The sequence below is a fragment of the Caretta caretta genome, chromosome 2, assembly GCF_965140235.1.
Source record: "Caretta caretta isolate rCarCar2 chromosome 2, rCarCar1.hap1, whole genome shotgun sequence".
Lineage (NCBI taxonomy): Eukaryota > Metazoa > Chordata > Testudines > Cheloniidae > Caretta > Caretta caretta.
Window position 1 is genome coordinate 199,866,875 of NC_134207.1, and position 25,173 is coordinate 199,892,047.

At 44.4% G+C, this 25,173-nt stretch overlaps 2 protein-coding genes across 8 annotated transcripts in view; both read left to right on the forward strand.

The window, feature by feature from the left end:
* Positions 1-25,173, forward strand: part of THRB (thyroid hormone receptor beta) — a 316,316-nt gene that overhangs the window by 162,742 nt on the left and 128,401 nt on the right. The gene's annotated exons all lie outside the window — the stretch shown is intronic.
* LOC142071253 (uncharacterized) lies at positions 8,358-18,268 on the forward strand. Its single transcript, XM_075126152.1, has 3 exons — positions 8,358-8,629; positions 9,303-9,684; positions 18,205-18,268. The coding sequence occupies exons 1-3, from the start codon at positions 8,437-8,439 to the stop codon at positions 18,266-18,268; spliced, it is 639 nt and encodes a 212-aa protein (XP_074982253.1). The 5' UTR covers positions 8,358-8,436.

The following is a 25,173-nucleotide window of genomic DNA, read 5'->3' on the forward strand; positions in this document are numbered from 1 at the left end:
GTCTGAGTTCATCTCTCTTTCAGGATCTTCAATGAAAGAAAGATACAGCTGTTTCTATAAGGAAAGTAAGGGCACACAAAAACATTCTCAAAATCAGTCTCACTTACAGAACATAAGTCAGATTTTGTGTTCCTTTTTGTAGTCATCCTGTTCCTTCTCTTCTCTTCAATACACTGATGTAATCTGGATAAAATAAAATCTGTGATGCTTGGTATAAATGCTTTGTGGTTTTCCTGGCTAGCTGTAAAAATCTTGTGCTGGCAGTTTGTACTTGAACAGGTGACCACTGCTTTTCTTTTTCTAGTCCTAACTTTCAGTTTGTTTAGAGACATCAGTCTGACAGAATCTACTTGATCTTTGTCTCAAAAAAATCTGTGTGAATAGGTGTAAGAACATTGGGATTATGGGGGGCTCTAGGCTGCTGAAGTAGCTGCGCCACTACAATCGATCTGTGAAGCAAGGTTCAGCAGGAAGTATCACACAGCAGGGCCTCACAGCACACCTTACAACCCACTGATTGGCCAACACCCAGTATTTAAATCCAGATGCCAGCAAGAGGAGCTGTCTGAGCAACGAGGCAGGCTACCTGCCTATTTCGCATGGCCGAATAGATAAGACATCTGAGTTTAGATCAGAAGATTGAGGGTTCAAGTCCATTTGTGGTTGATTTCTGCTCCAGACTGTGCTTGTGGTAGACTGTGGTTTGTGACCCCAGTTTGTCCTTGACTTTCCTATTTGATTGCTGCTTAAAACTTGGTGCCTGACTCCGGCTTCCTGATATCCTGACCTGGCTCAACTCTGACTCTATCTTCCTGCAACTTCATGCCTGACCCTGACTTCCTGGCATTCTGACCTGGCTCGCTCCTGACCCTGAGACACGTCTCCCAATCACAACTTAGCAGCTGACCAGGGCACACTGGGCACACTGACTGCTTATGGCCTGGCTCTGACACTAGGATATTCATATAGACTATGTAGTGATACATTTCTTAAGGGCATTTCCTACCATAGTATGAGGCCATCCCTTCTTCACAGTGTTGGTAATCCAGTATCTGCTTTATTTTTCAACTCCGTTGAGGTCTGCCTCTCCGAGAAGACCTCTGTTCCTCCCACTGTGTCCTTGACCTCAGAAAGGCCTTTCTCAACAGTAGTACATTTTTTATCTGGGGAGAGAATTGCTTCCTGGAGAGCACCTAGATGCCAATTTACCTTTTCATTGGAACCATTTCCCCTGTTATTTCCTGTCAGTCAACCTGTATCATTTGATGAAGTTAATTGGGAAATACCAAACAGCTTCAAAATCCTCCCTTACACTTTGGCATGTCTGACATGCACCTCTTGGCCCAATGCTCTTTGCTCTTCAAAGTAGCTTGAAGCTTCAGGACTCATCCAAAAGGAAACAAGCCAGTTCTAAGAGCTGATGCAGCACACATCCTTCTCTTGATATCCCTTCTGCCAAAATAGAATAGTCTCTAATTAATAATTGGTATCAAAGATGATGACATAAAACGGGCTCTGCATAGTTTTGTAAGTGTTTGCATAACATGTTAACCATTTTATTAGAATACATTTTTCCTTGGACTTTTTGCCTGCACTTTCAATGGGCCTTCCCCCACATTGATCCAGTCCCATGCCTACACCAGTCTCTTCAAAAATTATGCTGCTATGCAACAATGCATTATTGAAGCTCCATCTTCAAGTTAAACATTTACTTTTATATATAAAAGCAAATCTAACTGGAAGGTTTATTATTTATTATTGGCCCAGATTTACCTCTCCCATTGTGAAAAACCCATGAAAAAATGGGCTCAATAGATGAAATTTCTTTGACCATGAGTTCTCATCCCAGGGGGTCACAACCTGCAGCAGGTCAAGAACAGGGATCAAGGGGTCACAACCACCATGCACTTCCCATATAATTAAATGGGAGGAGGCTCCTGGCTAGCTGGGAGTGGGCTCTTTGTATGGAACAGGTTGAGAACCTCTGTCTTTGAGAAAAGGAGTACTTGTGGCACCTTAGAGACTAACCAATTTATTTGAGCATGAGCTTTCGTGAGCTACAGCTCACTTCATCGGAGTACGCATCCGATGAAGTGAGCTGTAGCTCACGAAAGCTCATGCTCAAATAAATTGGTTAGTCTCTAAGGTGCCACAAGTACTCCTTTTCTTTTTGCGAATACAGACTAACACGGCTGTTACTCTGAAATCTGTCTTTGAGGTTTGTCTGGCAGAATTTCTTCTTGAGTGTTCCATCAGGGAGAATGTTTGCACCCCATGGAGTAGACCACCAGACTCATCACAAACCTGCTGAACCTCTAGACAGTTCCATGGGCCAGGGTTTACTGTGCAGAGACCCCTTGCCCCTGCACTGGCTGTGACCTCTGATGCCTCCCCTTCTTTGGCAGTGTGAGTCCACTGAGGTTGCATTACCATGATCTTTTCCTTGTGTGATGGCCTCTCAGACCCACAGAGTAGGGGTGTTCCATAGAAAAGATAATACAGCCAGGTACCCTGATGGTGTTATTTATTTTTTTGTTATGAACCACTGATCTGGAAGGGACGATGTGTCTGCTTTGGCCTGCCAACTGCTTCTCCCTTGGCTGTCCTATTCCTCTCTGTATACAGACAACTGAACCCATGGAGTGCCTTCCATGAGACTAGAGGTGGGGAGCACAGTGCCATGGTGGTAGCTGACACTCCCTGTCTACCTGGAAGATGGGGAAATCTGTTTGCAGCAAGGACCCCCTGTGTGCAATCCAGGAGGCACAATCTGGAACATCATTACTATTATTAGCATCATACCTCTACACGGCACTTTACAAACATAGAGTAAGACACATTCAGTGCAGATGGTGGACATAATATACTGCCTCTATCCTTAAAATGAAGATGGCACTTTCAGTGACATCCCTAATCTCAGTTAGTTATATCTTTCAAACCTCCTCTCCTTTTGTTTTCAACAAAAATTCATCATGCTTTTTCTTTGCTGAGAAATGAATTCTTTCAAAGCCTCATTAAAAACGTCCTTCCAGTTTTGCTTTGTCTGAATGTGGCAGGGGAAGCATTTTTTTCCAGTTTAAAAATGTTGTAGACAATTGGGCTTCATTCTTATCTCACCCACGCTGGTGTTAATCTGGAGTAATTTCAGGGTAGCCAATGGAATTATATTGATGTAAAATCAACGTAAGAATGACCAGAACCGGGTCCTTGTTTTGATCGTGGTTACTTTAGAAATTACATTTTTTTCAGTCAGATTTGACATGTATTTTTATTTGGTGTTAAATGCAGTCTAATGTCTTTGCCATGTTCGAAGAAATGTGTTTGAAGTTACAAAGACTTAAAAATTGCATTCGTACTGTGCACAAATACATCTTTCCCCTTAACTTCAGAAAGTTATACCAGGGCCAATGCCCAGAATATTTATACTAACAGAGATTTGAAAGACCACATTCTCATGGCAGCAAGAGCAGCAGTTTATAACATTTTAAAGCCAGTGGTATGATAATTATATTGCATATTTATAAATGAATCATGGGATGAATAAATTATGGGAGTTAGAGTAATTTACAGCTTCAGGGTTAGGAATTGATGACTGCTTTAAAAGAAGTAGCCTTAATGTGTAGGTCTCTTTTAGGCCTGTTCCTTTGCCCAGTAAATTTAGTAGCAAAACTCTCCTTGACTTCAATGAAAACAACATTGGACCCTTGCCCAATTTTGAAAGTTAAAAGTGTTTGATTCTGGTCAGTAAATGGATGGTGACTGCTTAAGAACATCACCATTTCTAGGTTTGTTGCTGGTAGCATTGGCTTTGCTTAATGATATCATATATATTTAAATTAGACTGAAAGATTTCAGGGGAAATGCTGGCCTTATGAAATCAATGGTAAACCTCCCATGGACTTCAATGAAGCTACATTTTCACCCTTTGTGTACCAAAGGCCTTTCTGGTGTTCTGCAGTGTTATATATTTGATTCCTGCTGCTGTTTTCTCAGTCCCTGGCACTTTAGTGAATACAGAGATACCAAATGCATACACAAAACCCTGCAGCATACCACCGAAGATTGTGCCTTCGTTAAATATCACAAGATAAGCCATGTTGGGCCGGGTCAGTATTAGATAGGAAACTTCCAAGGAAAAAGCCAGTCCATGACACACGTAACTTTTGTGTATCTTACTATGGATGCTATTTCATCTCATACAGAACCTTTTCCTGCACATCTGTTTGCATACCTTTGTCACCTTTGTTTCATAACAATACTTTACATTTGCTCTATAGAGCAATTTTATCTGGGGCTCCTAGAGTGCTTTTACAAACATTGGTGTATTGATTTTGATATTTTTATCTTTTGTTTAAAAAAGTATGAAAAACCCTGTGTTAATTTAGCAGACTGAGATCTTAATCACACAGTAGTTAAGTAATTCAGACTTAAGACAACCACAGATGCAAGTATGTAGCATTTTGTATTATTGTGGATATTTTGTGTAATCGTATAATAATTATTTAAAAAGAGAATCCCAGCAGAGAATGTTCCTATGATGATAGTATTACAGTACCTAGGAGCCAAAGTCATGGCAAGGACCTCACTGTTCTAGGTTCTGTACAAACAGACTAAAAGACAGTCCCTGCTGCAGAGAGCTTACAATCTAAGTATAAGGCAAGAAACCATAGATGGAGACGGGCAGGCAGACAGACAGAGGAGTACAAGGAAACAATGAGACAATCTTGGCCAGCATGATAGGTTGTGGACAGATCGGCAGCCTTGCCACTGTCAAGTTTGGTTTTTTGTAAGCTTTATGGGAAAGGAAAGTTTTCAAAGAGGGATTTTAAGGATGATGAGTTAGTTTTGCAGATATTCATTTTCGCTTCAATTAACTATATTATTCAGTACTGGGTGAAATTCACTGCAGTGTAAAGAGCCCACACAAGCCCCATCTTAATAGTTCAAGTGTGGCTTAAGTGGTGTGTAAGGTCTATGCAGCCTCAGTGCATGGGTTGAATTTCACCCTATTGTGAATAAGCATCATCCGATTATTAAGTTGTGGGGAGAACATTTTTCTGGACAGTAGTCAGAGTCTCTGTATTTATAAGCATATCTGTGGTGCTCATCACCATAACATCTGAGCACGTTACAAAATGAGTACTGTTTAGACTAGGACAACTTCTGACTACTCCCCAGGCTGGCTGCCAGAGAGGGAAGGGGGCAATACAGAGAGATGCCAGGGAGACGAGGTGGTGCTGCCAGCAGCGAGATGAGCTGTGCCTCGCAAGTGGGGTAGGATAGAGAAAGAGGTAGATGACGGGGAGGGGAGTGGGTTGCAAGTCAGTGGGGAATAGGTGCTCCTGCTTTGTTTTTCTCAGATCAAAGATTTGCAGTGTTCCAAGAGCACTGCAACTTTTTCATTCCATAATATGTGGGCAGGAAGTGGGGCTGGTGAGGATTTGCAGTAGACTATCCTGAAATTCTGCCCTGGCCAGTGCATTAAGGTGTAGAGATGCTACCTGAAATCTTATCTTTGACACAAATCCTGGCAGCACACTGGGAGGAATATGCTGTGGAGAGCAACTTTGCTGCTTTTCTGAACAGAACAACATGTTTCCCTACTACTGCCCGCTGGTGCTGTTACTGATGGCAGAATATACACAACCTTGCTTGGGGAGGAGGCAGGTGGGAGTGATTACACACCCCTCAGCTGATGATATGCAAGCTAGCATATTAGCCAGCTATCTCTCTTTGGGATTACTTGAGTGCTATGGAGGGGTTTTGTCCTGCTTGTGTAAACAGGAGATCTTTTGCACTTCCTTATCTCTGCCCCCACCCACCCCACCATCTTGTCCCAAGACAGGGCAGGATTTACTCTCACTTGGTTTTGTGTGTAACATTCATCGCAGGGCATGAAATGTTGAATTATTTTGTGGCAGGTTTTTTAAGTCATGGAATAATGCACATGACACACCAAGAATTGCACATCAGAAACCATGGCCTGGCTTTGTTCATTGCTGTATTACTTTACTGCCTCACTACAAGTCTTTCTGTCAGGGGGCTAGGGAATTCCTTTGACTGATGGGCAAATGCCTTGCTCCCAGAAAATGGCCCAGTGGAGATGATGCACTTTAATTTAACATGTGCTTTTAATTTTGTACGAAATGTGTTGTAAATTTAATCCATTTAAGATGATAAAAATCTTCCTATAGCATTCTGTAAAGAAAAAAAAAGGGCATGCCCAATGTCTAAACACAAGTAAAGGTGCATAACCATAAACAGTATCACTTAACAAGAGCAGAAGTGTCCTTTTCCTATTTAAGGAACTAATCCTACAACTCTTGCTCATGTGAGTAGTTATTATTCACGCGAGAGTCGTTTTGACTTCTGTGAGACTAGTTGGGCAGTAAAGGTTGCAGTATCGGGCTTAATAGCAGTAAAGTATCTTCAATATAGGGCAGAAGTATGCTTAGTTCAGACAAGTACTATGGTCTTTTTAAAAGAATGAATCCTGGAAATTCATAGATCTGTCAGCAGGAGCTCGGGGAGAGAAATAACCCTATTTCACTGATGCACTAACAGACACTTTGCAGACAATGCAGCAATAGATGTTGTGATGGGTTCCCCACAAGGGATGCTGCCTGGAATTTGGGAATGACTGAGCCCCTGATCCATCAGCCTGGGCTCCTTTTACACTGTACTGCTCTGCCCAGCCTGCTAAGCCCTCTCCCAGGCTCCAGTCTGCACTTACAACAGCACACATATAGGTCGGGACACACACAGCTGCAGTTATATGCAGATGCTGTAGTCAGCTCCGCATGGGGAGGCTTCAACGAAGGAGTTTCCCGGCTACTCAGGTACGCACTCCCCTCTGGAGTGTAAACACAAAATTATACTGGTTTGCACTGCACAGGGAACTGTACAGCATAAGCTCATGAAATTCAACCCCTCTCTCAATGTGCAGAGGAAATATAAAACAACTTTCTGCCCTGAGTTATGATTTGAACACACACTGGTTTTAGACAAAGCAAAAACAAGTTTATTAACTACAAAAGATAGATTTTAAGTTATTATAAGGGATATCAAACAGATCAAAGCAGACTACCTAACAAATAAACAAAACATGCAAACTCAGATTAATATACTAAAGGGATTGGATATGAATAGCAGATCCTCACCCTAAGTGATGATACCAGCAGACTGCAGATTCTTACAGCTTAATTTACACTAATTTACAGCTTAAAATCTCCAGGTGTTCTATTCACAGGCTAAAAATCCCTTTAACCTGGGTCCAGCACTTCCCCCAGTTCAGTCTCCCTGTTCCTTAGGTGTTTCCAAGAGTCTTTTTGGGTGGGGAGTCAGTGAAGAACTCTGATGATGTCACTCCCCGCCTTATATAGCTTTTGCATATGGCGGGAACCCTTTGTTTCAAAGCTTGGTTCCCACACCAGTCATTGGAAAAACACTGGTATCCCAAGATGGAGTCCAGCAACAGGTGACCTGGTCACATGTTTCTGTAGTGTTACAGCAGCCATGAGTTGGAGGCTGTTTGTAGTGTCCTCAGGAAGACTCCCCAGGTTCCGGAAGAAAAGCTTTGTCTAAGACCTGTTATTTTCTTAATGATTCATTAACCTGAATGGGCCCTTCCCAGCCAGCCATTTACACTGATTGCCTTTTGCCTAGTGGGTATTCCTTAGGTGTAAACAACATTTGTAATACTGATATATAGGGCTTGGCTACACTTGTGAGTTACAGTGCATTAAAGGAGCCTGGGGCGCACTAGCTCACTACCCGTCCACACTGGCAAGGCACGTAGAGCGCTCTGACTTCGTGGCTAGAGCGCTGCTGGTACTCCACCTTGGCGAGTGGAATAACGTTTTGTGCACCCCCGCTGCAGCGCCGTGGCACCAATGTGGATGCCCTGGTCCGTTAGTGCACTCTGATTGGCCTCCAGAAGTGTCCCACAATGTCTGTTCTAGCCACTCTGGTCATCACTTTGAACTCTACTGCCCTGCCCTCAGGTGACCAACCGTGGTCCCTTTAAATTCTCTGGGAATTTTGAAAATCCCCTTCCTGTTTGCTCAGCCGGGCGTGGAGTGCTCTCAGGGAATCTTTCCACGTTACTATGCCTCCATGCGCCAGGTGATCCCCAGTATGGAGCAATGGCCAGGTGCTGGACCTCATCAGTGTCTGGGGGGAGGAAGCTGTCCAGTCCCAGCTGCGCTCCAGCTGTAGGACTTACGATCCCTTTGGGCAGATATCAAGGGACATGATGGAAAGGGGCCATGACCAGGATGCACTGCAGCGCAGGGTTAAAGTGAAGAAGCTGTGGAATGCCTACTGCAAAGCCCAAGATGAAAACAGCCACTCCAGTGCTGCCCCTGCACTTGCTGTTTCTACAAAGAGCTGGATGCGATACTTGGGAGCAACCCCACCTCCACTCCAAGTACCACCATGGACACTTCAGAGCCCAGTTCAACAAGGCAGGAGGAGGAGGAGCAAAGCGGGAGCGAGGGTGCCGAGGCGGAGGAAGACACCCTGGCATCCCTAGATGCATGCAACCAGGAGCTGTTCTCAAACCAGGAGGAAGGTAGCCAGTCGCGGCGGCCAGTGCTTGGAGAAGGACAAACACCAGAGGAGGTTCCCGGTAAGTGGCTTTTATTTTGGGAAGGAAGTTATACGGTGCGGGTTCTGGGGGCGAGGAGGGTTAGGGCTGCATGCATGCCTAGATGTGGAATAGGGCGTTGATGTGCTCTCTCAATTGTGTGAATCGGCCTCAGTGATCTCTTCAAAGGTCTCATCCAGAACTTGGGCAATGCGCTTGCGCAGGTTTCTCGGGAGAGCCACTGTGTTCCTTGTCCTAGTAAGGCCACTGTGGTCCTTGTCCACGCCACTGTGCCCTGAGGGGCAGGGGGACCATTGCTGCACATGGGCAAGCTGCATATGTGCCTGGGCGGAAGCCACATTTTAGTAGAAGACCCTCCCTTGCTTCCGAGGTCACCCTCAGCAGTGAGATATCTTCCAGGATGAACTCCTGTGGAAAATGTGGGGACATTGTTCAGTATAGGGGCCCCCTGCCACTGTTGGCTCTCCCCAAGGCACAGAAACCCAGAGGACAGTACAGCCGTGAAACAATCAGTCATGCTTTACCCTATGCTTACTCACCATTTTGGGGCTCCCATGGGTTACATGCGCTTGCTTTGGGATGGGCAAATTATGCTATTGTGTAGTCTGTTCTTGCCCTTAAGTATGGGGCAATCATTGCTCTGTCTGGTGTGAAAAATGCTGCCTCTGTTTAGTGTTGCATTTTGCCTTTACAGATGCAACCTTGAGATCTCAGCCGTCCGTGTTATCACTGGCCGAAAGACTCCAAAGAATCAGAAAGAGGCCACGTAGAAGCAAGGAAGACATGTTGCATGAAGTCATGCAGAATTCAAGTAATGAAAATCGAAAAGTGCAGGAGTGGCGGGACAGTGAAAGGAGGATCTGCCAGCAGAATGAGGAGTGCTGGCGCAAAAGCGCGGTGCTCTGGCATCAAAGCACGGATCGGCTGATAAGCATAATGGAGCGCCAAGCGCACTCTATCCAGGCACTCGTAGCACTACCGTCCCCGTCCCCACCCTACCCCCCTGCAGTCCTTGTCCCAAAACTCTTTCCCTTGTGCCCCCATGTCACCTCCAACCCACTTTCCCCAACATCCAGGTTCTTTCTGCCACCAGCTGCTTCCAACACCTGTAGCTTCACCACCCAGCCCTGAAAACTATGACCCATACCCACTGCACTCAACCTCCATCACCATGCAGTATAGCCATCCTGAAGTGCAGCACTCATTGCACAGCACTCCAGACAGGAAGGCTGAGTATGATAACAGGACATACACAGATCTGTGATTGTACCATTCCACACCCCTTTCTGTTTCCCAAGTAGTTGTGTTTCTTTTTAATAAATGGATTTTTTGGCTTTGAAAACATTCTTTATTATTGCATAACGGAAAAGATACCTTAGCCCGGGAAAGCAACAGGCACTGCAAGTCAGCATAGCAAACACAGATTCCTACTAACACTGGAACCACTGCACTTCACTCCCGTGCAAGGCCCCAGACATTACTGGTGGCTTTCAGCCTCAAATTGCTCCCTCAAGGCATCCTTAATCCTTGCCATCCCGCCCTGGGCCCCTCTAATATCCCTGCTCTCTGGCTGTTCAAATTCAGCCTCCAGGTGTTGAACGTCCAAGTTCCATACCTGAGTGAATCGTTCACCCTTCCCTTCACAAATGTTATGGAGGGTACAGCACGTGGATATAACCGCGGGGATGCTGTTATTGGCCAGGTCCAGCTTCCCATACAGAGAGCACCAGCAGCCCTTTAAACGACCTAAAGCACACTCCATAGTCATTCTGCACCGGCTCAGCCTGTTGTTGAATGGCTCCTTGCTGTCAAGGCTCCCTGTGTAGGGTTTTATGAGCCACGGTATAAAAGGGTAAGCGGGGTCTTCCAGGATCACAGTGGGCATTTTGACTTCCCCTATGGTGATCTTCTGGTCTGATCTGGGAGAAAAGTCCCAGCTTGCAGCTTCCTGAACATGATTCCAACGGTCGACTTTCCCATCCAAACTGGTTAGCGACCGATCAGTAGCTGTCTGGAGTTGCCAGCTTCCAAATTGCAAAAGCCACGTGCTTCTCCACTGGCAGGGCAGCTCTCAATCTCATGTCCTTGCACCTCAGGGTGGGGGCGAGCTCCTCACGCAGTCCCATGAAAGTGGCTTTTCTCATCCGAAAGTTCTGCAGCCACTGCTCATCATCCCAGACTTGCAAGATGATGTGATCCCACCACTCAGTGCTTGTTTCCCGAGCCCCAAAGCGCCGTTCCACGGTGGTGAGCATGTTCGTGAATGCCACAAGCAATTTCGTGTCGTATACGTTACTGGCGTCGATACCATCGTTGGAATCCTCACTGTCACTTTGGATCTTAAGGAGTAACTCGACCGCCAAACATGATGCACTGGCGAGACTTGTCAGCATATTCCTCAGCAGTTCGGGATCCATTCCTGCAGACCGAAAGGGAAGACAGAGCGCGCAGTAGAAAAACGTTAAAAGATGGCGCTAAATGTGTACAGAAGCACAGGGATTGCTGGGATGTGACCCAATGCATCATGGGACATTGGACAGGACCCAGAATACCCTGCCCCTCCCACCTCCTTCCCACAAGCCATAGCGCCAGAATGGGAAGAGGTGCTCTGTGGGATAGCTGCCCATAATGCACTGCTCCCAATGCCACTGCAAGTGCCACAAATGTGGACACGCCAGTGCGCTGGCAGCTGTCAGTGTGGACAGACTGCAGCGCTTTCCCTACTGCGCTCTCCGAACGCAGGTTTAATTCAAAGCGCTCTACATCTGCAAGTGTAGCCATGCCCATAGTCTATATTTCTAACTTCAGATACAAAAATGATACATGCATACAAATAGGATAACAATATTCAGTAAATCATAACCTTTCCAATGATATCTCATGACCTATAGTGCACAAAATACATCAGAATTATTCCATAATCATAATCATCATAACATTTCTATGAAGAATATGGGGTGCAGTGTCACATGTCATTCTGCATTTTTTTTTGTCTGATGTTAAATGATGCTTTCTAGTGTATAGCTAAATCATGTGGCATGCAAACAATATTGAAAAATGTCGTGTAGCCAGCATTTAAACTTTGCATCAAGGAAAGGATCAAATTGCTGTAACACAGTGACTTTTCTTGTCCATGTCATCCCAGACAGGCTAATTATTAACAATCATAAGAACATATAATGGCCATACTGGGTCACACCAAAGGTCTATTTAGCCTAATATCTTGTCTTCCGACAGTGGCCAATGCCAGGTGCCCTAGAGGGAGTGAACAGAACAGGTCATCATCAAGTGATCCATCCCCTGTCGCCCATTCCCAGCTTCTGGCAAACAGAGGCTAGGGACACCATCCCGGCCCATCCTAGCTAATAGCCGTTGATGGACCTATCCTCCATGGATTTATCTAGTTCTTTTTGAAACCTGGTTATAGTCTTGGCCTTCACAACATCCTCTGGCAAAGAGTTCCCCAGCCTGCGCATTGTGTGAAGAAAGACTTCCTTTTGTTTATTTTAAACCTGCTGCCTATTCATTTTCATTTGGTGGCCCCTAGTTCTTGTGTTATGAGAAGGGGTAAATAACACTTCCTTATTCACTTTCTCCCCACCAGTCATCATTTTCTAGACCTCTAGGCATATTCCCCCTTAGTCATCTTTCTTCTGAGCTGAAAAGTCTCAGTCTTATTAATATCTCCTCATATGAAAGCTAATAATTTTTGTTGCCCTTTTCTGAACTTTTCCAATTCGAATACATCTTTTTTGAGATGGGTGATCACATCTGCACACAGTATTCAAGATGTGGGCGTACCATATATTTATATAGAGGCAATATGATATTTTCTGTCCTATTATCTATACCAGCGTTTCTCAAACGTTGTTGCACCGGACCCCTTCTGACAACAAAAATTACTACACGACTCCAGGAAGGGGGACCAAAGCCTGAGCCCCGTTGCCCCGAGCAGGAGGGCCAAAGCCCAACCCCTGCCCGCCTGTGGGGCGTGGGGGCGAAGCTCAAGGGCTTAAGCCCTGGGCAGAGGGACTGTAACCTGAGCCCTGCCACCTGGGGCTGAAGCCTTTGGGCTTCAGCTTCAGCCCTGGACAGTGGGGCTCAGATTTTGGCTTCAGCCCTGGGCCCCAGCAAGTCTAACACCAGCCCTGGCAACCCCATTAAAACAGGGCCATGACTCACTTTGGGGTCCTGACCCACAGTTTGAGAACCACTGATCTATCCCTTTCTTAATGATTCCCAACATTCTGTTTGCTTTTTTGACTGACGCTGCACATTGAGTGGATGTTTTCAGAGCTAGCCCCAACAAATAGTGCTTCTTTTTTTCCAAGGACTGTAGAAACATTAATGAATCCTCGCAACATCCATTTGAAGCAGGTTTTATTGACCTTGGTTGACAGATAACTTCCCTGCCTCAGTTTGCTTATATGATTTTCCCAAGACCTCATTGGTAGTCAGTGGCAGAGCTCAGATGAAAGCTCACTAAAGGATTCCTGGCCCCTAACCCTGTGATCAGACCACTGGACCATGTAGCTGCCTTGGTCAAAGCATATTAAGACCTAGATGTAAGGCAGGACCAGAAGCTCTTTTCATTTGCCAATTCCATTGCATCATCTTTTCTATTGATTTGTGCTACAAACAGGAAGAAATAAACCAATAATTTTAAACATCTCTGCCTGCCTCCTCCCCCACACCATTTTTTTATCAGTAGAATTTTTTCCCATTCACTTTGTTTATTAGGGCAATACTTTGTGTGCTATTGTCCGGGAGGCTGGTTGCAGGATTAAGGTATAAAACTGAGCATTATGAGACCCGAGTTTTAATCTCACGTCTACCTGATTTTACAAACACTAGTCACTGGGGGCTCAACCCTGCAAACACATAACCAAGTAGTCCCATTGCATGAATATTCTCAGATGTAAAATAATGCTAATCTTAGAAGTGTGTAGGTATATTGAGGCTAAATTTATTAAAGATTGAAAGGCACTCTGTGATCCTTGGATAGAAGGCTGTATATAAGTGCAAAGTAATAGTAAATCTCTGGAAATGGATGCATGCATTGGTTCCATGTTCTAACTAGCATCAGCCAAAGGTCAACAGTCCAACATAAGCAGCCAAGCATTTTTGATGCTTGTTCAAACACCCTTTGGTTTAGCTAGACATTGGGATGGTAATCTTTTGAGAATGATTTTATTTGATTTCCAGTTGTCCTTGGTTCCAATCATGGCCCAAATAGCTTTGTCTGGGTACTTTCATATTTCCACTTCTGGTTGTAGCCAGAATCATAGACTCCCATCCTGCAACAATTACCCTCTGTGAGTTATCCATGCTCATGTAAGAAGTCTATTTGAACCCAGTGGGATTACGCGAGTAGAGCTGAGTGAAATTTTTTGGACAAATGGTTTATTCACTGAGAAATGAAGTTTCAGTCAACCTGAAACCAGTCACAAATTCAGCTGATTGTTTTGGCCAATACTTTTTTTTTTTCGGAACTTAGGTGCCATTCACAAAATGGCTGGAGTAGAAGGCCATGGTAGTGCTACCACCAGCCTTATAACCTTTATCCCAGTGATGAGGGTACTCTCCTGGGATGTGGGAGACCCAAGTTCAATTCCCCCCTCTGTCTGTTGTGGAACAGGGTCTCCCGCATTGCAGTGGAGTGCCCTGGCCCCTGGATTATAGAGTCATTTTCACTCTCTCTGGTCCCGTGACTATTCAAGTATTTTATACAATACGGCACTGCTTCAAGAGGAGAGATTGAGAGAGCCCCACCCCAGAATAGCCGATAACCAGGAAGCAGCACTAACACCACCATCTCCTTTTCCTCCAGCCATTTTGGGAATCTAGGCTTTTGTTTCCTCTGCTTTTATGTTAACAAGTGCTAGGAAATGAAATTAAACAGTTCATTTTGGGTTGCTTAATTTGACCCGAAACAAAGCTTTTGTCACCTCTTTCAATTCACTGACATTTTAATTTTTCTCATTCGGTTTGGGTCAAACCATTTTTTTCACCTATTTATTAGAACTGCCAGCAAACCAAAAATCAGTTCTTCACTTAGCTCTATATATGAATGAGAAAGGATTATGTATGTGAGTAAAGCTTTTAGGATTAGACCCATAGTTTGTTGTATGCTAAAGAGTCCTTAGATTAATAATGCTAAATAATGACTGACATTTATCTAACTATGAGCATATGCTTAGTTTGAGTATAGTTTCATTTCTATACTCAATGATTTAATGATTTAATTGGGGATTGGTCCTGCTTTTGAGCAGGGGGTCAGACTAGATGACCTCCTGAGGTCCCTTCCAACCCTGATATTCTATGATTCTGTGATTCTATGATTCATTCCTGATATAGGAAAAGCAAAATAATATTGCAACATCAGTGTTTAAGCTACCCCTTGCCAAGCAGCATTTTGCTGATGGCTTCTACTTACATATGATTATATGGACTGTTTAAACCTGTAATGGACCGGTAGCTTTAAATAAAAAAGTCTACAGCTAGAAAATTTTGGAGCAAATATGTCTAAGATATAATACTAACTTAAATAAAAACTAATGTAGAAGATATGCTATTTGTATGTCATTTCAAAATATGAAACCATTGTTTCATTCCAGTTATATCCAGTATGCAGTAAACAGCTCTCATGGTGTGATTTATGGGACCAAGAGTTCTACAAGAATTTTAAAATTCACATTTTGCTATGTCTATTGCATTTGTATAAAATGGTACAAAAATTCAGATTCTTTAAACTTCAAACTAGTTTTTTTTATATTTAGCCAAAAGGAAGTTATTCCTTTTTTAATTCTATATTTTGAGGTTTTTCTTGGCTCATTTTTTTTCTATTTTTGGCACTGTGGAAAGCGTTCCTGTTTTGCAGGTGTGTTTCTGGGTGACTGGAGGAAATGAGCAGGCAGAATAGCTGAGGGTGTCTGTTTATTTTTAGCTGTTAGGAAATATAACTTGGAAGAGTAATGAGCATGTCCTGGGCTGCAGGAAGATTCAGGAGACAGGATGCAATCATTAATGTTTCATTGTTAAAAATGAAGATATTCAGAAATTCTAGGCTGAATCTCAGAATGTTTCTAACACTCTGCACAGAGATATTTCAGACTCTTTTTGCTTGATGTTTCATAGTGAGTGACCTCCAGCACTACGCCTTGGGTGCAGGAGAGGCCCGTCCATATAGGCGAACTAGGCAGTCGCCTAGGGTCCCAAGTTAAATGGGGTGCCAAATTCGAGGAAAAAATCAAATTTAAAAAAAAGAAGAAGAAAAATGAAAAAGATGAAAAAAATACAAATAAAATAATGAAGTCATTATTTCAATTCCCATGCACGTACGGAGGGAATATGAATTATAATTCATTTCTCTACATTTCTGAGAATTTATTAATATGTCAAATCTTTTTTACTGCAGAAATAAATAATATTTTAGATATTTTTTTTCCAGTTTGCGACGTAGGGTCAAGATGACCCACTGCGCAATTTTGATAAGCAATAACTCAGCCACAGTGAAACACATCTGCCAGTGGCAAGAGCTGCAATGCTAGTAACACCTAACTCGAAATTACATCAAGGTCACATAGCCGGAAAGTCATGTACAGTGAGTGTCATTGATACATTGATACATGTCAAATGGTCATTTTAACACATGTCGCAGGTAGATGGTTAAGAATCGTGCAAATACGGTGGAAAATTGTGTTCCTTTGTGCCAAAGAATAAAGAATAATATCTTTCAGCATTATACATCCAAAATGTGAGTATCTTTAAGTGTTATTAAACCTTAGCATTATCATCGGGCTGTATAATTGTCAGGGTTCCCTCCCCACTCTGAATTCTGGGGTACAGATGTGGGGACCTGCATGAAAGACCCCCTAAGCTTATTTCTACTAGTTTAGGTTAAAAACTTCCCCAAGGCACAAATCCTTTCCTTGTCCTTGGATGGTATTGCTGCCACCACCAAGTGATTTAGACAAAGATTCAGGAAAAGGACCACTTGGAGTTCCTATTTCCCTAAAATATCCCCCAAGCCTCTTCACCCCCTTTCCTGGGGAGGCTTGAGAATAATATACTAACCAATAGGTTAACAAAGTGAGCACAGACCAAACCCTTGGGTTTTTAGGACATTAAAAATCAATCAGGCTCTTAAAAGAAGAACTTTTATTAAAAAGAAAAAAGTAAAAGAATCACACCTGCAAAATCAGGATGGAAGGTAACTTTACGGGGTCATAAAAGATTTAAAACACAGAGTACTCCCCTCTGGACTCAACTTCACAGTTACAAAAAACAGGAATAAAACTACCTCTTAGCATAGGGAAAATTCACAAGCTAAAACAAAAGATAATCTAATGCATTTCCTTGCCTTTACTTACAATTTCTGTAATTTTAGATGTATCATTTTAAGGTATCTTTTCAAGAGATGGTTTACCTGTGTGGTCTCTCTCTCTCCCAAGAGGGAACAAACAAAGAGAGCACAAACAAAACCTTCTCACCCCCGCAGATTTGAAAGTATCTTCTTTCCCCATTGGTCCTTCTGGTCAGGTGCCAACTAGGTTAATTGAATTGATTAACCCCTTATAGGTAAGTGATTCTGTACCTCTGGCCAGGAGGGATTTTATCTTACTGCATAAATAAAGTTTGTTACCCTTCCCTTTATATTTATGACAATAATTATGAACTTTTCTTTGTTATAACTGGTTCACATGTAATAAATAAGGTCCATAAAAGAAAAGTAACAGCATTAAAGCTTAATAGACTACAAAAGTGATGATGTCACACTCCAAGCAGTTAACCGTGAGGAAGGGGGTTACTTTCCAAACAACCGGTGTTGGGTTATAATGTCAAAAAAGGTAATTTTGTTTCCGTGTAAACACTGTAACTAACTGTTTTAATAGGCAAGTGAGTGTATATCACTTTAAGCAGTGAAAAGACTTCTTGGGATGGCTTCAATGTGGTTTAAATCACCAACCATGTGGTGTGTCAGCCATCCTCAACACTATAATGCTTGCAGTTGGGAGCACAGTACATAACAATATTCAAATGCCCCATGGCAAAAAGAAGAAAAAGAAAACCCTCAGGAGCTGAGTATCGTAAATGAAAGGCTGAGAAGGAAAAGGACCAAACAAAACAGCAGGGATCCTTCCTGAAATATTTTCTTTTTGATCCAAATAAAGATGGAAGCAGTTCAGAGCATCCAGATGAAGGAATTTTACTTGGAGAGATTAGCTCACATACACAGGGAAGCAGTTTGGAACATCAAGATGAAGGTATATCACTTTGAGATGAGGGTAGCTCACATCCACAGAAAAGACACTGAAGAAGACAACTAGAGCATTTATGACTGAAACTATTCTACAAGAGCTTGAAACACTGTCATTACGGTTGAAAAATTATGTGGCCAAGGTTTGATAATGGGAGTAATATGAAGGGTAAAGACAATGGTGTGCAAAGGAGAATGATGGAAATCAATCCTAGGGCCTTTTTTGTTCTTTGTAGTGCGCATTCTCTGAATTTGGTTGTCAGTGATGCTGCTAGATGCTGTTTGGAGGCAAGCAGTTTCTTTGACACGGTGCAACGTGTTTATGTGTTTTTCTCAGACTCAACACGCTGTTGGGAGATTCTGACTCGCCATGTGAATTCTCTAACTGTGAAACCACTTAGACCAGATGGGAGAGTCACACTGATGCTTTGAAGCCTCTTTGCTATGAACTTGGAAACATTTATGATGCCCTAATTGAAATGTCTGATGATACTACCTTGACTGGATCATCTGGCAATACGGCACGTTCAGATGCAGAAGCTCTTGCAAATGGCCTTTCAAAGTTCAAATTTGTTACTTTACTCATTTTATGGAATAATTTTCTTTTCGAGATTAACCTCACTAGTAAGCAGCTTCAGGAAAAGAACTTGAACATACATTCTGCTATTCAGAAACTGCAGCAAACTAAAAATATTCTGGAGGAATTCAGAAGTGATGAAGGGTTCGAAAGAACACTGGTAGATTCTCTTGAGCTTGCTGAAGAAATAGACTTTCTGACAGAATTTGACCCAGAGCCAGTTCACATTCTGCAAAAGAAACAGCAATTTTTGTATGAAGGACGAGACACACCCATTCAGAACCCAAAACAAAGGTTCAAAGCTAATTTCTACTTTGCAGTCCTTGATACTGCTGTTCATTGGTTGATGAAAGATTTCAACAAACGCAGCGGCTAGAGTCAGTATTTGGCTTTTTATATGATATCCACAGCTTGTAAAAGAGATAAGAGAATTTTGTATAAAACTGGAGTCGGCATTGACTCATGAAAATTCAAAAGACATTGATGCTACAGATTTGTGTAGTGAGCTTCAGGCTTTTTCAAGACGACTTAAGAAACATTCCACTCCTGAAGAAGTACTGAAGTTTGTTTGTGAAAATAAACTTACAGACAGTTTTCCAAACATTTTTATAGCTCTACGCATTCTTTTAACTTTGCTAGTTTCCATAGCTAATGGGGAACATAGCTTCTTAAAGTTAAAATTGATAAAAACATATCTGCGTTCAACAGTGGTGCAGGAGAGACTTGTTGGACTTGCCACAATGTCAATAGAGCATGAAATAGCTGGAAAACTGGATCTAAAAGAACTAGTGACTGAATTTTCAAAACTTAAAGCAAGAAAAGTCATGTTTTAAGAGCACAGAGTGTTTTTTATTCAGAGTGTTTTGTAAATACAGGTTAAAGTTCATCAAAGAGTTTTCTTATTTCTTTCTACATTGATGTGGTGGTAATGGCAGTTAAAGCAGGATAGAGTAATGGATGATTTTGGATTTGTAATAATAAAAATTATAATTGACATTTTAATGCATTTTATTTGAAATTGGACTAAAATATCATCTAGCTGTTGTGTACAAATCTATTCTGAAAATTTCATGTCTCTATTTTATCTGATCTCAGAAACATTGGTTGGACAGATAGACAAACCGAATAATTAAAACTCTGTTTAAGAAAAAATGCTTAAAAAACATTAAAAGGAAAAAAGGGGCAAAATGTTTCCCAGTTTACCAAAAACCTCAGCCTAGATCTTCCCTTGGGGTTTGGTGGTGCGGGGCTTCAACTGCCTGGTTCGCCTTGCTGGCAGCTAGTCTAGGGCCACCCCTGCTTGGGTGTGATAGTCACCTCCCCTCAACAAAGGCAGGGTAAGTGGGCTTTGCATGGGGGACATAGGACATTCCTCCTGCAGGAGGAATAAGATGTTCACAGTCCTCTAACCCATACAGTCTCCACTCCATTTACTCCTGGGGGAATTCTGTGCCCCTGTGGGGGCACAGAATTAATATCTTCTGCAGATTTCTTGGCTCCCCGCAGAAAAATGGGAGAGCAAAGAAATCTGTGGGGAAATCTGTGCCCCTTCCCTGGCAGCTCCAGTGCGTCTGCTGGGAGTAGCCGGCAGCAGAGAGCAGATCACCATGGAGGAGAGGAGGGAGGCTGGGTGTGCACGCCTGCTTCCGTGGAGAGACGTTAAGCAGATGGGGCTTGGCCCATGCCTGTGTTACCAACGAGTGAGAGAGTCTCACTCTGTCCCTCTCGCTCGCTGTTGCTGTAACCTGGGCTGCGTGAAGCCGACTCTGTCCCTGAGGAAGAGCAGAAATATAACAGCTAAGCAGGCAGGCTGCTAATGTTCCCATTGTCAGTTAATTGTCCCCATTCTTAGTCAATTAAGGCTCTTTACCGTGCCAGAGTGGTGCAACCTAAGGGCATGGCTACACTTGTGAGTCACAGCGCATTAAAGTAGCCCAGTGCGCTCTAACTCACCACCCGTCCACACTGGCAAGGCACGTAGAGCGCTCTGACTCCACAGCTAGAGCACTGCTGGTACTCCACCTCGGGGAGTGGAATAACATTTTGTGTGCCCCTTCTGGAGCGCCGCAGTGCCAGTGTGGATGCCCTGGTCTGTTAGTGCGCGCTGATCCGCCTCCAGAAGTGCCTCTTCTAGCCACTCTGGTCATCACTTTGAACTCTACTGCCCTTCCCTCAGGTGACCAACCGTCAGACCCACCCTTTAAATTCTCCGGGAATTTTGAAAATCCCCTTCCTGTTTGCTCAGCCGGGCGTGGAGTGCTCTCAGCACGTCTATCCAGGTGACCACGCCTCCACGTGCCAGGCGATCCCCAGTATGGAGCCATGGCCAGGTGCTGGACCTCATCAGTGTTTGAGGGGAGGAAGCTCTCCAGTCCCAGCTGCTCTCCAGCCGTAGGACTTACGATCCCTTTGGACAGATATCAAGGGACATGATGGAAAGCGGCCATGACCGGGACGCACTGCAGTGCAGAGTTAAAGTGAAGAAGCTGCGAAACGCCTACTGCAATGCCCACGAGGCAAACAGCCACTTCGGTGCTGCCCCTGCGACCTGCTGTTTTTACAAAGAGCTGGATGCAATACTTGGGGGAAACCCCACCTCCACTCTGAGTACCACCATGGACACTTCAGAGCCCAGTTCAACAAGGCAGGAGGAGGAGGAGCAAAGCGGGAGCGAGGGTGCCGAGGTGGAGGAAGACACCCTGGCATCCCTAGATGCATGCAGCCAGGAGCTGTTCTCAAGCCAGGAGGAAGGTAGCCAGTCGCGGCGGCCAGTGCTTGGAGAAGGACAGACACCAGAGGAGGTTCCTGGTAAGTGGCTTTTATTTTGGGAAGGAAGTTATTCGGTGCAGGCTCTTGGGGCAAGGAGGGTTAGGGCTGCATGCATGCCTAGATGCGGAATAGGGCATTGATGTGCTCTCTCACATCACGGTAATCGGCCTCAGAGATCTCTTCAAAGGTCTCATCCAGAACTTGGGCAATGCGCTTGTGCAGGTTTTGTGGGCGAGCCACTGTGGTCCTTGTTCCAGTCAGGCCACTGTGGTCCTTGTCCACGCCACTGTGCCGTGAGGGGCAGGGGCACCATTGCTGCACATAGGCAAGCTGCATATGGGCCAGGGCGGAAGCTGCATTGCAGTAGAAGACCCTCCCTTGCTTCCGAGGTCACCCTCAGCAGTGAGATATCTTCCAGGATGAACTCCTGTGGAAAATGTGGGGACAGTGTTCAGTATAGGGGCCTCCTGCCACTGTTGGCTCTCCCCAAGGCACAGAAACCCAAAGGAAAGTACAGCCATGAAAGAATCTGTCCCCCTTGACCCTGTGCTTACTCACCATTTTGGGGCTTCCAGGGGTTATGTGCGCTCGCTTTGGGACAGGCAAATTATGCGCTTGTGTAGACTGTTCTTGCCCTTAAGTACAGGGGAATCATTGATCTGTCTGGTGTGAACAATGTTGCCTCTGTTAAGTGTTGCATTTTGCCTTTACAGATGCAACCTTGAGATCTCAGCCGTCCGTGCTATCACTGGCTGAAAGACTCCAAAGAATCAGAAAGAGGCCACGTAGAAGCAAGGAAGACATGTTGCATGAAGTCATGCAGCATTCAAGTAATGAAAATCAAAAAGTGCAGGAGTGGAGGAAGAGTGAAAGGAGGGTCCACAGAATGTGGATCATTGGCACCAAAGCACAGAGTGGCTGATAAGCATCATGGAGCGCCAAGCGGACTCGATCTAGACTCTCGTAGCCATGCCCATGCAGACAGAGCACTACCGCATCCCTCCCCCTTTTCCTCCCCCAGCCCTTGTCCCAAAACTCTTTCCCTTGTGCCCCCATGTCACCGCCAACCCACTTTCCCCAACATCCGGGTTCTTATCTCCACCAGCTGCCTCCAACACCTGAAGCTTCACCACCCAGCCCTGAAAACGATGACCCTTACCCACTGCACTCAACCCCCATCAGCATGCAGTATAGCCATCCTGCAGTGCAGCACTCATTGCACAACACTCCAGGCAGGAAGGCTGAATATGATAACAGGACATATGCATACCGTTCCCCACCCCACCCCCTTGCCCTTTCTGTTTCCCAAGCAGTTGTGTTTCTTTTCAATAAATGCATTTTCTTTTCATTAAATGGATTTTTTTGCTTTGAAAACATTCTTTATTATTGCATAACGTAAAAGATACCTTAGCCCAGGAAAGCAAAAGGCACTGCAAGTCATTGTAGCGCAAACAGATTCCTACTAACATTGGAACCACTGCACTTCATTCCCGTGCAGGGCACCAGACATTACTGGTGGCTTTCAGCCTCAGATTGCTCCCTCAAGGCATCCCTAATCCTTGCAGCCCTGTGCTGGGCCCCTCTAATAGCCCTCTGTTCAAATTCAGCCTCCAGGTGTTGAACCTCTGAGTTCCATACCTGAGTGAATCGTTCACCCTTCCCTTCACAAATGTTATGGAGGGTACAGCACGTGGATATAACCGCGGGGATGCTGTTATTGGCCAGGTCCAGCTTCCCATACAGAGAGCACCAGCAGCCCTTTAAACGGCCTAAAGCACACTCCATAGTCATTCTGCACCGGCTCAGCCTGTTGTTGAACGGCTCCTTGCTGTCAAGGCTCCCTGTGTAGGGTTTCATGAGCTATGGCATTAAATGGTAAGCGGGGTCTCCAAGGATCACAATGGGCATTTTGACTTCCCCTACGGTGATCTTCTGGTCTGGGAAAAAAGTCCCAGCTTGCAGCTTCCTGAACAGGCCAGTGTTCCGAAAGATGCATGTTTCATGCACCTTTCCGGGCCAGCCTGCGTTAATGTCAGTGAAACGCCCATGGTGATCCACAAGCGCCTGGAGAACCATAGAGAAATACCCCTTCTGATTAATGTACTCTGAGGCTAAGTGGGCGAGTGCCAGAATTGAAATATGCGTGCCATCTATCGCCCCTCCGCAGTTAGGGAAACCCATTTGTGGAAAGCCATCCACAATGTCATGTACGTTACCCGGAGTCACGGTTCTTCTGAGGAGGATGCTATTAACAGCCCCGCAAACTTGCATCAACACTATTCCAACGGTCGACTTCCCCACTCCAAACTGGTTAGCAACCGATCAGTAGCTGTCTGGAGTTGCCAGCTTCCAGATTGCAATAGCCACCCACTTCTCCGCCATCAGGGCAGCTCTCAATCTTGTGTCCTTGCACCGCAGGGTGGGGGTGAACTCCTCACGCAGTCCCATGAAAGTGTTTTTTCTCATCCGAAAGTTCTGCAGCCATGGCACGTCATCCCAGACTTGCATGACGATGTGATCCCGCCACTCAGTGCTTGTTTCCCAAGCCCAAAAGCACCATTCCACAGTGGTGAGCATGTCCGTGAATGCCACAAGCAATCTCGTGTTGTATGTGTTACTCGCATCGATATCATCGTCTGAGTCCTCACTGTCACTTTGGAGCTTAAGGAATAACTCGACTGCCAAACGTGATGTGCTGGCGAGACTCGTCAGCATATTCCTCAGCAGTTTGGGGTCCACTCCCGCAGACCGAAAGGGAAGACATAGCGCACAGTACAAAAAATGTTGAAAGATGGCGCCAATTGTGGATGGAAGCACAGGGATGGCTGCGATACGAACCTATGCATCACGGGGCATTGGGACAGGATCCAGAATGCCCCGCACTCCCCCCCCCCCCTTCTCACAAGCCACAGTGCCAGAATGGGAAGAGGTGCTCTGTGGCATAGCTGCCCAAAATGCACCGCTCCCAAAGCTGCTGCGAGTGCCGCAAATGTGGACACGCCAGTTTGCTTGCAGCTGTCAGTGTGGACAGACTGCAGCACTTTCCCTATTGCGCTCTACATTTGATTAAATGTTTGAATATTGTAGTTGTCAACAGCTCCTTGTATTCTCACTTGGTAAAGTTGTCCTAAAGTTTTGACATTCAGCTGAAATGTTTGAAGAGATATCAACCAACAAAATTCTGTTTCTAGAGTAAATCCTATCTTGGTGCTTGAAATCTAAATGGCTTGACTTTTTTCATGTAGTATTTATAATGTTGCTTATGAAAGCCTGTAATAAAGCCTTCATTTGTTTACTCACCAACCATTCTGGCTTAAACCTTCAAGCTGGGCTTCTGTCCATTTTTCTTGAGTCTCTCTGGTTCCCTCCCTTTTCTTCACCAGAATTCTGGAAGATAGAAGAGCTTTAATTTCTTGAGCAAGTCAGTTGTTTCTGCTATTTTGGCATTCTTCTAAATGTTCCTGGCCCAGCCCTGAATTTCAGAGTTAACAGCCTATCATAGATTTGTGAACATCATCAGGAGAAGTCAGGAGTATTGCTTGCTTGGCTTGTTGTCACTGCAGGAAAAACATCTTTTGGCAGTTTTTGATGAAAACAAAATCTAAGAACAAATGGGTGGTAACTTTGTCCCTCCTCTGAGATCTTGGACAAGAAGAAGAGAATTAAATGCTGTGCGCACTGTAATTCACTTTAAATGGTACTAAGTGGCCAGAAAGGGTGACAGCTGAGTTACTAGATACTCTTGAGTTAAGTGAGTGTCAGGAAACTTGCTAAGGGGCAATAAACAAAAGTGATGAAACAGGGAAAAAACAGGTTAATGGGGGGGTCGGGCAGGGAAAGCATAGGAATATGATATCAGAATCATATCAAGTGAAATTAACAATAAAAAGGAGGAAGCTGAACAGGCCAGTGCCCATGTGGCAAGGGCTCAGTGCTAGAGACCTTGGTTTAACTCTCAAC

Bases quoted from the DNA above. Each gene is read 5' to 3' on its own strand.
- LOC142071253 (XM_075126152.1), top strand. From the start codon at position 8,437: ATGGACACTTCAGAGCCCAGTTCAACAAGGCAGGAGGAGGAGGAGCAA. The intron at 8,630-9,302 runs GTAAGTGGCTTT...TTGCCTTTACAG, and splicing joins AACACCAGAGGAGGTTCCCG to ATGCAACCTTGAGATCTCAG. The intron at 9,685-18,204 runs GTTCTTTCTGCC...TGTTTTTCTCAG, and splicing joins CCACTTTCCCCAACATCCAG to ACTCAACACGCTGTTGGGAG.